The sequence below is a fragment of the Watersipora subatra genome, chromosome 4 (genome assembly GCF_963576615.1).
Source record: "Watersipora subatra chromosome 4, tzWatSuba1.1, whole genome shotgun sequence".
NCBI classification, from domain to species: domain Eukaryota; kingdom Metazoa; phylum Bryozoa; class Gymnolaemata; order Cheilostomatida; family Watersiporidae; genus Watersipora; species Watersipora subatra.
The window spans coordinates 56,023,371-56,035,815 of record NC_088711.1 but is presented as its reverse complement, the minus strand read 5'-3'; the positions used below and the strand labels follow the sequence as shown (position 1 = coordinate 56,035,815).

General features: G+C 36.0%; 1 protein-coding gene across 2 annotated transcripts in view; it reads right to left on the bottom strand.

The window, feature by feature from the left end:
• Nucleotides 1–1,294: 1,294 nt before the first annotated feature.
• Nucleotides 1,295–12,445, bottom strand: part of LOC137394607 (TAF5-like RNA polymerase II p300/CBP-associated factor-associated factor 65 kDa subunit 5L) — a 28,207-nt gene continuing 17,056 nt past the window's right edge. For both annotated transcript variants that reach the window (XM_068081344.1, XM_068081343.1), the window contains exons 13-16: nucleotides 9,421–9,589; nucleotides 4,211–4,333; nucleotides 1,795–1,852; nucleotides 1,295–1,685 (exon numbers count right to left, since the gene is read on the bottom strand). In XM_068081344.1, the coding sequence (XP_067937445.1) occupies nucleotides 1,553–1,685; nucleotides 1,795–1,852; nucleotides 4,211–4,333; nucleotides 9,421–9,589 (483 nt within the window). In that variant the 3' untranslated portion in view covers nucleotides 1,295–1,552. The remainder of the gene's footprint in view (nucleotides 1,686–1,794; nucleotides 1,853–4,210; nucleotides 4,334–9,420; nucleotides 9,590–12,445) is intronic.

Genomic DNA, 12,445 nt, shown 5'->3' with positions numbered 1-12,445 from the left:
TACTACAAGACCAGTCGCAGCCTCGCCTTACCTATACATTCACCGACCACCAAGCCTAGCTCCTATTGGTCAGTTTCCAACGGCTGCTATAGATACGAACAAACAGTTATTGTAATCTAGAAACTCAAGCTAATAGTTTGGGCTAATTTTAGATATGATTACAGTGAATTCATTGAACCGTTTGCTAAGAGCTTAAGAAACGGTGAGATGACGTAGTAGTGACTACCATAACATGTATATAGTTGCTAAATGATAAGGCAGGCGTTGAACAATCAGCTTATGACTAAGTGAGCCATGGTACAATTCCATTACATAGATAAGGAGTTGCCGGTTATTGCGAAAGACAAAAAAAGTCAATCCTGTAAAAAGGGTAACCAAAGGTGTGAGTGCAACGGAACTGTGCCTGTAATGCTTATACAAGAGTGAGGGTTTGAAAAGGTAAAAGGCCTCGTAGAAATGTTGAATGGAATGTTTACTCACACCTTTTTAGAGACTAAAATTTGCGTGTCTGCAGATTATACATAATACGAGTAACAATTGATCATTGAGGAATAGTGTTTGACATTTAATGCGCCTCCCTTATGGCTTATTTGAACAACTTCGCGCCAACGTTGAGAAATGCATGCAAGAATGAAAAGCCTGCTTTGTTCATAGCAATAACTGTTTGCTGTGGGAACCTTTAAGTACCTCTAATCCAATATATGAAGTTGTTTAGTAACTCTTGTAAAAGAAGGCTAAGACCCCCAACACCAGCGTAGTGGTTCAGAACTTAACAATTGGTATGTCGAGGATTCAGACAACCAGATCCACAGAAGTTCTTTCAGAAATCCATAGAACTGGCGTCTCAACACTGCCACAATCTCCTTGCCAAATTCTATGCTGGATTAAACCCATATATGAAAAATCTTTCAACCATAACTGCAACAATGCACACTACAATAGAGAATCCAAAAAAATTCTAAAATTTGTGAATAAATTATCTGCTTTACATGAACAACACCTGGTAAGGAGCATAAAAAAGTATTGGGTAGGAGCTTTTTTTTAGTATTTAGAATGTTGAAAGGTGATTTGAATTTGTTTCTAGTAGGTTTTTCAACTATGCGATAACCCGTGTCAAATATTACTGATTTGCTACACAATTCAACGCTGAGACCAGAAGTTACTTTTGTGCTCAGTAGTTGGTTGATGTGGGTTCACTGATGCCACTGGTGTTGTCTATAATTACTGAACGAACATGTCCACATACATCATGTTAACCTTCTTTGAAGATGATGGCAGAATATTGTCCCATACATATGGTTTACTATGAATATATTGTGGCATAGAAAAAAGTGAATATATTAACAAAAATGGTTACAGAAAAAGTTTCTGTTTGAATGCCGATTCAGCTCGGATGAACTCATTACTAAAAAACATTCAGCATCGGAAAATAAACATATATACAAAATTGGCCATATAAACAAAATGGACTCCTGGCTCTTAGTGGAGACACCCTGTTTATAATAAAATGACAAGAGATATTTTTTCACCGAACTTCGTGTTCTTGTTGTCTTTATCCCAAAACACCAATGACTTCCATTGTACCTCCCGTCGGTGATTGTATAGATACGAAGGAGCAATTAGAATGCTGCGTGTGATAAGATGCTAAGAGGTCATTGGCTGTTAAAGAACTTGAAACTGTGAAACTGCAATAAAATATAATTTTATCAACCAGTTCAACAAGCTGATAATCGTGAAGACCCACTGTATCATCTTTTCATATCGTATTGATTAAATATAATAGAGAAAGCTTACCTTTGATTTTCTCTAGAAATTTTTGTGTTCCACGCAATCAGTGTGTTATCCTGAGCACCTAAACAGAAGTTAACCCTTAGTGAGTCAATAGTGCTAGTAGCAGTAAATAATACTAAATATATTACTACTTACACTCGCCGTTGTGTATCAATTTTTACAATAAATAGTGTAAAATTTAAGCTAATATAAACTCCCAAGTAATTTCCAACATACGATACTCGAGGTTTCTCAAACTGACAGTTTCGTAGGTGAAAGTGAAAATAAAACAGAAAAAATCTAAAATAAACACAAAAGCCCTATATAGTCTAGGTTAGACTAGTTTCTTATCTCGATCACAACTCCTACCTACGCCCCGCCCTATAAAGGCTACACCTTCATCTGCCTAACTCATAAGAACAAGCGACAAAAAACCTATTGATCATTAGGCTACTTCATTAACATATTTTAAAACAGATATTCCCACAACCAAAGGAGCGGAGCGAAGTTTGAGAGTTTTTATGATAAATGCATGTGCGCACAACTTACGAAAATTATTCATCAACAATGAGACGAACCCTTGTCTCGAAATCTCATCAACAAATTTAACCATTGTTTTGTAGAGTCGTTAAAGTATAATAACGATACAAAACACAGATAAGCCTATTTAAATATGTTACCAAGTCTTTGTAAATTGTCGACAGTCTCTTAAAATCTACCCATCTGATCGAATTATACACAAATAGACAGATTAATTTGTCCGAAAATCGTCACAAAACGCTTGAAAAGCTCGGTTTAATAAAAGTTAAGACCGGCCTACGATACGCCAATAAAGCCGAGCTACAGATAGTAGAACTATTTAGCAGTGCGCATTTTACGAGAAAACCGTGCTCATTTCACCAGTCTATGGCATTGTTTACTTGTAATCGAAATTATTCGAAGGTTTCTGTAATAAACGTCGACCGTTTGAGGCGTAGACCGATTTACAGGTACGAAATTGTGGTACCCAGTTTATCAGCCTATGTTTTTTTGTCCAATCACCGAAGGTTCCATTATTTAAAACGTTAGCCGAAATTCTTTACAACTTATGTACAAGCTAGGGCCGAACTACAACGCCCCTTTATGACGAGAACATTTTTTTATTTTGCTGCAGTTTGCAGAAAACTTTCAGACGCGTGAACGCTCATACTTGCTTTCTGTTGAAGATCGCTATCAAAACCATTCTACATTCAACACAACCAACTTTCAAACTGTGTATAGTACACAGTAGCTTGCCATTTTACTTCTAATTTTTCTAATATTGGCCAATATTGCATTTCTCCTAGTGCAAGGGGAGAGATATAAACATATAATCTTTTCCTTTCATTATTGCTATTTGTTGTATATAATAACACCCACACCCACACCCACACCCACACCCAGTACATTACAGCTACCATTGCAGTTATCCTATTGCACTGCAGTGCCATTTGACTGCTAATATTGCATCTTTCAACAATCAGTACCCTCTCTTTTTTTCCAATATCACTTTGGTCGTGGGCTGTATGACAGCGAATTTCTAGTATAGAATATATTTACTTCATAATGTAATCACCAGCAAAATTTATCAAGGAGCTATAGGAAGCTAATGTGTAGGGGAACAGATGAAACAGATTACAGTGTATTCGTATGACAATACTTACCACAACATACAATAATCTTAACATATGAAGTAAATCTTGACACAAATTACATTAGAGCTTTGCGATACAGCAATTTAATTGTTTGGTGGCCATTTTTAAGGGAGGTGGTTTGAAAATCGTCACGATCTAAAAAGATGTCGCCAATCACACAAATGATATAATCGTGCAACAGCAACACGACCAGACGAATTTCAGAGTGAGCGATACTAGAACTGAAATGCACGGACCTTCTAGTCTTATAATAGGCTCATATCATGGCCTTCCACACACGGTCATTCATGAAATACATATTTCTAATTACGCATCTTGAACACTAAACAATTTCTTTTCAAGTTGACTATACAAAAAATACTAACAAAATCGCGAATCATTTATTTACAATTTTGCATCGTCTGGTGCTTTTTGTAAATCGTGAAGCTCTAAACTCCATCGATAAGAAGAGATTTGACTGGAGTAGTAATAATGAACTAGTTTAGCTGATAAAACCCTGAATAGAGATACAAGACATAAAAAGCGCCATGATTTCACAATCTGAAATTTTACAGTAGACATGATTATACTGGTAAATATTACACCACTTTAACTCATAACGCTTATAAGTGGTTATAATAAATATATCTTATCTTACATAAGAGGTGTAGATTAGAAAGCCATATAATGGTACCATAGTTTCCTGTCTAGTGGGGTTTTAATACTGAATCATTCAGCAACACATACTCTTTGCCGATAAAACACACAATTAAATTGATCTGAAGTACCTGAAAAAAGCAAAGATCCGTCAGTGTTAAAATGAAGGCAGCGAATTGTGTCTGTATGACCTTTCATCTCTTTTACGAGTTCACCAGAAGCCAAGTCCCACAGTCTAATTCGCCTGTCCTCACCTGCCATACGCAATCATTTCGCAATACAAGGAAAACTGAGCTTTTACCCCCTAAATACCATAGCATGAGTTTCTTCCATCTTGCAAAAGCCAAGGGTTAATAATAATAAATTGCATTCCTGTTTACCACATTCTGCAATTTGAACTGACAGTGAGTAATCAACAGAAGTTATTACTTGACGCTATTAAAGATGAACTTGCACACAATTTTAATGTATTTTATCAGAAAGTATCGGTATTTTTCTATCATTTGCAGTTGTTTTCTATGTTTGAGGTGATCTGACTGCCAGGATAGTTCAAAATTAAATCAACAAAACTTGATCGCGGTTAAAACGCTCAGATCAAGCGAAGGTGCGATTATGTCTACAATTGCAAAGATACCAATCAAATAGAGACAAGTAGAGACAACTACAGCGACAATAGCAAATAATGGTGTCATTTCGCATGTTTTTTTTTCATCTGAGCATTCCAACCACGATCAGGTTTTGCCGACTTTAATCTTGAAACATCCTGGCAGTGAGATTACCTCAAACATCAAAAACAATTCCAAATGATAGAAAAATACCCATAGTTTCTAATAAAATCTACTGAAATTTTGTACAAATTGATTTTTAATCATGGTATAAAATTGACTAGTAATACTCACAAAGTGCCTGTCAGCACTCACGGAGCCCCACTGACTGACTGGTTTACTAGGTGACTAGAACTACAGGGCTCAAAGAAAAACTGTTCATATCATTAAAGAAGAGTAACAGTGCCGCTAGAGTGCTAAAGCGCTCATTCTGATTCCACAACATTTTGGTGTAATTTGGTGTAACCAAGTGGAGACGATGCTAACAGAATGTTTAAATTGTACATCTGCAGAATGAAATGGGTTAGATTGAATAAATCTTCATATGAATCTTAGGTTCAGAGAATAAATCACACAGAATTGAAAATGTACTGAAACAAGCAGACGAAGAATTCACGGTGGTGATCATAATTATGGGACTGCTTAGCCTAGACACGTTATTTGTTATTAATTCATATTATAAGTATTTATTATGTGAATTATGGTAGTATGCACTTTATTAGATGAACTACGGTAGTATACACTTTGGGCCTATTAGATGAATTACGGTAGTATGCACTTTATTACACGAATTATGGTAGTATGCACATTAATGGAGAGCTAAGAATGTTTTACATATGAGTGTTATTAAGCAACAACTGACATTCGCCTTTTTAACCTGGTTTTGCTGTAATACAGCGGCATCTGAATTTTTTGCCAAAACTCAACAAAAACTAAGTTTATAATCGTTGAAAAAATCAGCCAAATTTAACAAGCTTTTAAACCTACACATCCATGTTACTATACGAAGGGAAATTGGTGGCCTCTGGAATACTAGTAACTTGGTACTCTTAATATTTAGTTGACCAGCCCTTATTGTTAAGCACAAGATGGGAAAAATTTGTTCTCCATAAATAAACTACCGTAAAACCTCTAATTGAATGCCACCTCTAATTGAACGCCACCTCTAATTGAGCGCCACTATGAGAGAAGGGTTAAAAAATAGAGCACCACCCTCTAATTGAATGGCACCTTCATTTGACTGCCACTATAAAGGAGGGAATGCAAACTAAAACATCATGGCGTTCAATTAGAGGTTTTACGGTATGTTTCTTCAGAATAGTTTTGGTGACAGACAGAGTGTCTACAAAACAACTTTCTTATCAAATATGAATAGCATGTATGGTCTGAGTGAATAGAGAAAGTGAGTTTGTTATAAATGACAAAAATATTACTAGGTAGTAGCCTACCATACTTATAACAACCACTGTAAATAAATGACCTGCGAGTATCCAAGTTACTAGAGGAATTTTATTTCAACACCTTTGGAAGGTTTTTATTTCCTTATGCAATCAATCACATGCTAACAAGTTGCATGGTAACATGGCAGGTTGGAGGACCTACAATGGTTAATGTAAGAGTATTCCATGAGCCACTCTGCCTGATACAATGCTGATAATTAAAAGGTTAGTATATTAAAAGATTGACACAAAAATTGCAACAGACTCGCATTGGCCAGGCAAAGATCGATAGACATTTTTTTATTCAGCCGCCTTTATAACAATTGCAAAGTCGATCTTGTCAAAAAGGCGATCACGCCTGGAACAAAGTTGGCAGCGATAGATCGACCCGATAACTGCTGAAAACAGCAACAATACCGCTGGGCCAAAAATATATCAGACAACTTGCAAATCCGTGAGAAAATTTTTCCAGCAACAAAATGCTTCGATAAATGGTAAAGCTAAAGAAAATGAAGGAAAACAATATTATGTTCTTTTTCATGAGCTTTATTTAATCTATGGTGTTGATTTGGACACAGTGGACTGTTACAGTAACCACTTACATACCGTGAAACATTGCAAGTTCTATTAAAAAAAAACAGATACTGTGACGAATACTTTTATGTTCAATAATCGATTAGAACATTTGTCAAGCTTTGACTGGTGGGCGATAGCTGTATAAAATAGCGATAGCTGTATAAAGTAGCGATAGCTGTATAAAGTAGCGATAGCTGTGTAAAGTAGCGATAGCTGTGTAAAGTAGATTTTTGCGAATAAAGTTTTAACTAAAAAGAAAACTAGTGCATGTAAGAAAGAAATGAGGTGATTAACCTTAGAAGCACAACGTGAATAGACCGACCATTCAAATGCATAAAACACACATGCTGGACGCAAAGTGCCATGAACTTTGAAATAATATGCATGATGTTTAAGCTAAAACGTTTCAGTCAAGGTGTACGATCAATGACCTCATTTCATGCAAATGTTAGCTTGACATTGCTATGCCTAAACAATAGCAAGATTACTAATGAAAGTGACACCCGTCGGCTATTGTCAAACATCCCTATGAGTTAGTTATGCCTTTCTCATAAACCTGGTCATTTATTAAAAGGACAAACATGGCAGACTGTAAGCGCTCCTTCACCATCCTAATCCTCGTGAAGAGTTTCAGCTGCGCCTGTCGCTTTTCATCACCACCAATATTTCAAAACGCTCAGAAATAATTGGCATTAATCCCGTGCAACCGACATAGATTAAGTGTGATGTCAATTTCCATGAGTATGGAGAGTAAAACACCAGCAAGTCATCCAACAGCACAAATCAGATCGACCATAAACTCGTATACGCAATACGTCTGCACGTTATTTCACAGAACTGTTCAGTGAGTACAAATTTGCCATGAGTAAATGTTTCCCTTTAAATCTATAACATGAATTAAATAGCATGTCTATTGGTAGATCTATTAAAATTGCAGTACCCCTCCCTAATATAGATGATGATATAAAAACAAGCAAAAATGATCCTTTGTCAAAGCGTTCAGCCACAAATTCCCGTTCACCATACTTAGTCACAATGTGTACAAGAAACAAATTTGTTAATTATATTTACAGTGCCCCTCTTGAAAAATGCAAGGTAGTTTGTTTTCCAATGACCTAGGAGTGTAAGATCACAGGCTAGTAGAGTAAATAATGACTCCGTCTTTCCACAACTAAGAACAAAAAGACCAAGAAGAGAATAAGAAAGGTATAAGAAAACCAGAGAAGATAAAATACAATGAAGAGGAAAAAAATAAAAAGGTCACGAAAATGAGGTGAGGCAAAGAGAATGTGCGACACAGAGTGTAAGATAAGAGTGCGACGGAGAAAGAGAGTGACAGAGAAAAAGTGTGACAGAGAAAGAGTGCGATGGAGAAAGAGTGTGACAGATAAAAATTGAGATCTATAAGAGGGTGAGGAGAGAAGAATGGCAATGTGGAGAAAGCCCATAACTTGTCACAAATATATTCTATAAAAAAAGCGTAGCTTGTTCCATAAAACAACAGTCTAGAGGAGAAGGATACAAGCTGAAACATCTTGTTGTAAGGTGCACAATCACAATCAGTTGAACGAGGTAAGAGGGAGGAATAGCGTATTCACAGTTCCTTGTATATGTGTAACATTTCTGACGTCAGCTAGCTGTTACGAGATGACTACTTAAGGAGGAGTGGTCAATGCATGACTAACTTTTATGCATAACTGAAGTAAGACGTTACGTAATGGAAGAGTGAAGCAAAAAATGTTACATAAGCCCACATAGCAATCAAATATGAAACATGTAGCCTGATATAAGAGACCTTACAAGAACCTGAAACAAATCAACTAAAATAGACAGCCATTTATCTATTCACTAGATATGGAGCATTGTGTCTGTGATTAGGCATGACTGCAAGAATCAGTCAATCATACAGGATGTGAAATACTTCTATCACGCATCCTTCAATATTGTCACATATTTTTGCTTGATTTATAGCATTCATAGTGAGAGCACTTCAGTTTGTTTATGTTTATATGAACTTGTACTTTGGCTATAACAGTTTTACCCTAAATTTGATGCGTTATGGCCGTAGTTCATGAAACGTGTGCGGAGCAAATATTCATTTCAACAGCTAGATATTTTTACAGGTTATCTGACTTTTAGTACTACTAAGCCAAATGTCTTGTTATATACTTGTGGCCAGTCTTAAAACACAACTATAAAAAGCAGTCAAAATTCCTTCGAAAAAATGCTTCCTCCAAAAAATCCACACGTTTCAAAAGATCTGTCACCTTTTATTTATCAAAATACATGCCGAGTGAACCATGCACCTACCAGCCAAATTGCAGTATTATAACAAAGTGAAGTTTATCACAGATATTCTAATTTTATGTACCAATTCGAGCCTCAACAAATACAAATTTTTCAGTTGCTGCTCCTTGCAGATGAATTGATTTTGAATACAAAAATTCAACTCAACCTGACCTCACAACGGTAAACTAGATTATTTTTAGACAAAAAGCTTTTTACACTGCTAATAGTGTTTGACAGTATTTCACAGACAAAGTGAGAAAAACCAAGCATGAGCGCAAAACAAATGTTTCCATTTTGAAAGGCTAGAATACAACAGAGTCGCTGAACGATGCGTTCGGCAGCGACAGCAACTAAAGATACCAGTACCAATAAGTGTCCTACTGATTGATGTCTCCCTCAAGTGAGATATGATTAAGCTTTTTGAGTACGAACCAGCAGATGCCAGGATGGTGCCAGTAGGAGAAAATGCGAGGGAGAGGATAATTCCGCGATGTCCCTGCATGAGTCGCACGCATTTGCCGCTCTCCCTGTCCCAGAGTCTCACAGTACGATCCTGTCCAGCTGTTGCTAAGTAACTGTTGTTTGGGTGGAACTTGACACACTAAAGCAAGTAGAAACTGCAACAATATAACAACTAAAATGTTATATTATTCATTATAATACAAGTTACTAGCTACTCATCATATAAGCAACTAAGACCATAACCTGGCCAAACATCTGCCAAACATACTGTCTTGACTAAACTTTAAATTTTACCACATCACGTCATTATCATAGAGCTCTACCATATTCCTCGCTAACACAATGCTTGGAGCTTTACATGCGACACTATGGGACCTGCCACTTTTTCATAAAAGCTATGAATTAAGAAATAGAGCAGACAACTTAAATCAAGTTTTCGTTCATACCAAAAGTGCTGTTTTATGTAAGAAGATAGGAGACGCCTTTCAAGAACTTATTTCTGTTAATAAAGTCCACTTTGTCATTGTGTCTGTCTGTTAGTCTGCATGGACTCTGTGTTTCCTCATGTTTTGACTGATTTCATCCAAACTTCACACTCATGTGCTTTGTGCCTAGCGCCAAGTCATTAAAAATATTTCGTTTCAAACTTTGGTCTGGTTTCTGAGAACCAGCTTCTTAGTGAAGTGAAAAAAATCTTGAGCATTGATTGGCTTTTTCCTAATCTACTGATAAATCACGAATGACAAGGTCAAGGTCTACTCAATTTGCAACACTTGTTATACGATAGACAGCCTTATGAATACCTACATTAGGAGTAATTTCCTCATGAAATATCTTATAGTCCTGCGCCACATTTGTGCATAAGCAGTAACGTTCAAGTCCATAATAAAAATTATTGTTACAGTTGTGAAAGCGACTATCTGATTGGCTAACACAAAAGCTTAATACTACAAGTAACAGGCTTATGACTGCGTCATTGTCAAGGCGTGTGTAGAACTCCATTAAAAGTAGCCGAGTATTAATTACCAAAATGAATCTTATTGTGAATATAAATATTCGATCATATTCGCAATACTATAAATGAAATTCCATCTTATATGATCCCACCTAACCTTTTATGAACACATTGAACATGTTGCTAAGGAATGTATATCTATTGAGCACTGATGTCTGTCGATTCTAGCAATATTATATTGTTAACTGCAAGAACTTCAAATCCGAATAGTTTTATATTACTTGAATTTTTGTCTTTTTCATCATACTTTTCTCAAGAACACAAAACAAATTCAGAACTTCTCATTTTAGTTTTTTAGCATTTAAACACACGATTGTATAATCTTTTTCTTGCGGCAGGTAATGAAAAACGGCTTCTTGCTGATGATTGCCAATACCAATAAAAAATTCCGCACACATCTACATATATATATTTCTCAAAGTATGTCCATGTGTATGTCGTATGTTTGTCTGCATTTCGGCTACAGCTATTATTGGAATGACTGCAGCTGGACAACAATGCTGACGCAATGTCATGGAGTACAGTCATTAGAAGCGTAGCAGCTTACTGCAATTTTCCATTGGCAAAGTGCCAGGCTAACAGCTTGAAAGTTACAGTTGTTTGACAAAGTTTTAAAACCTTTACAGTTGTTTTCATTTCTCTCTTAATTTATTTCAACTACACAAGACACTTCTCTCATAATATGCAGTTTGAAAGTTAGAATGGTAAATCTTGTTATATGTTAAATACAAGTCAATTTTCTGTCCAGACTTTTTTATTACCCGTGCAACGCCGGGTAGCACACCTATATTACATTTTATAAAGGGCGGATTTGGGAAAGCAAGGGGGTTATAACATAGATAAAACTAGGATTAGGCTACTGCTGCATGAAGTTAGCAAAATCGCCATGTCAAGCCTTCACCAGTTAAAATCAAACTCAAACAGAAAGTAGGGATCAATTCATAAACTATCACCAATGCATATTGACATAAAAGTTACTCAGTCACTAAACTTCCACCCTAGTTGGTCCTTGTATCCGCTGTCTGATGACTTATCAAATCAATAATAATATACCTGATTGGCTTCTGCTTACATAATAAGCTGACATTTAAACTATATAAAAGCTTAGATGTAATCTTTGACTCTATCCTACGATGAGTAGGTCTCGCTGGACAACGTGTCCAAACACACTAGCTCGTCTGAACTCATACCAAAACATACTATTCCATGATAGTGTGAGTTGAGATCCCAAAAAGTGATTTTTTAGGACTGAATGATTGAAAACTGAAAGATCTTTTGCAGACATTCACAAACTAGCTAGATTGTTGATTAAAAAAAAGGTATGAAGACTTTACAAACTTTTTCAAACGTTGATTCACACTAATTTAAGATTTGCCTACTCATGCAGAAGTTAAACTGCTGCCTATTTTTCACCGCAGCTGTGCAATGCATCAAATTATATGGCGAGTACGGATAAAATTAGGAGATTCAGCAAGTATTGCGAGTACTTAAACAAGTTTGGGAACAACAGAATTTAAGAACTACTAAACTTTACTGAGATTTGAACTATCGCTCATAGTGATAACAGCAGCTGTGATAGACTTAGATTCTTCAGCATAGCTGAAAATCTAGGTGTGCTTACAATTATATTCATAGCAAGATTGGTGTTTGTGATGAATATAAGGCTAACATAAAGAAAGCCTAAGGAAAGTCAGATAAAAGAAAAGAAGGTGATAACAATGCATAGCCCACAGCATAAAGTTGTTTCAGTTAGTCCAGTACATAATCGGCTACAAAAACAATAATACGCACTAATTAATAATATTATTCTTTGGAAGGAATAATACCATTATTTTATTAACAAGGAATAATAAATTATTCATTGATTTTATTAACCGAGCTTATGAAGCTGAGCTTCCATGAAGGGACCTGACTAGCAAGATGTTTTAGGGAAGTCGAGTTACCAAGCACGCTGACAACATGACTACCGTATCTTTGAGA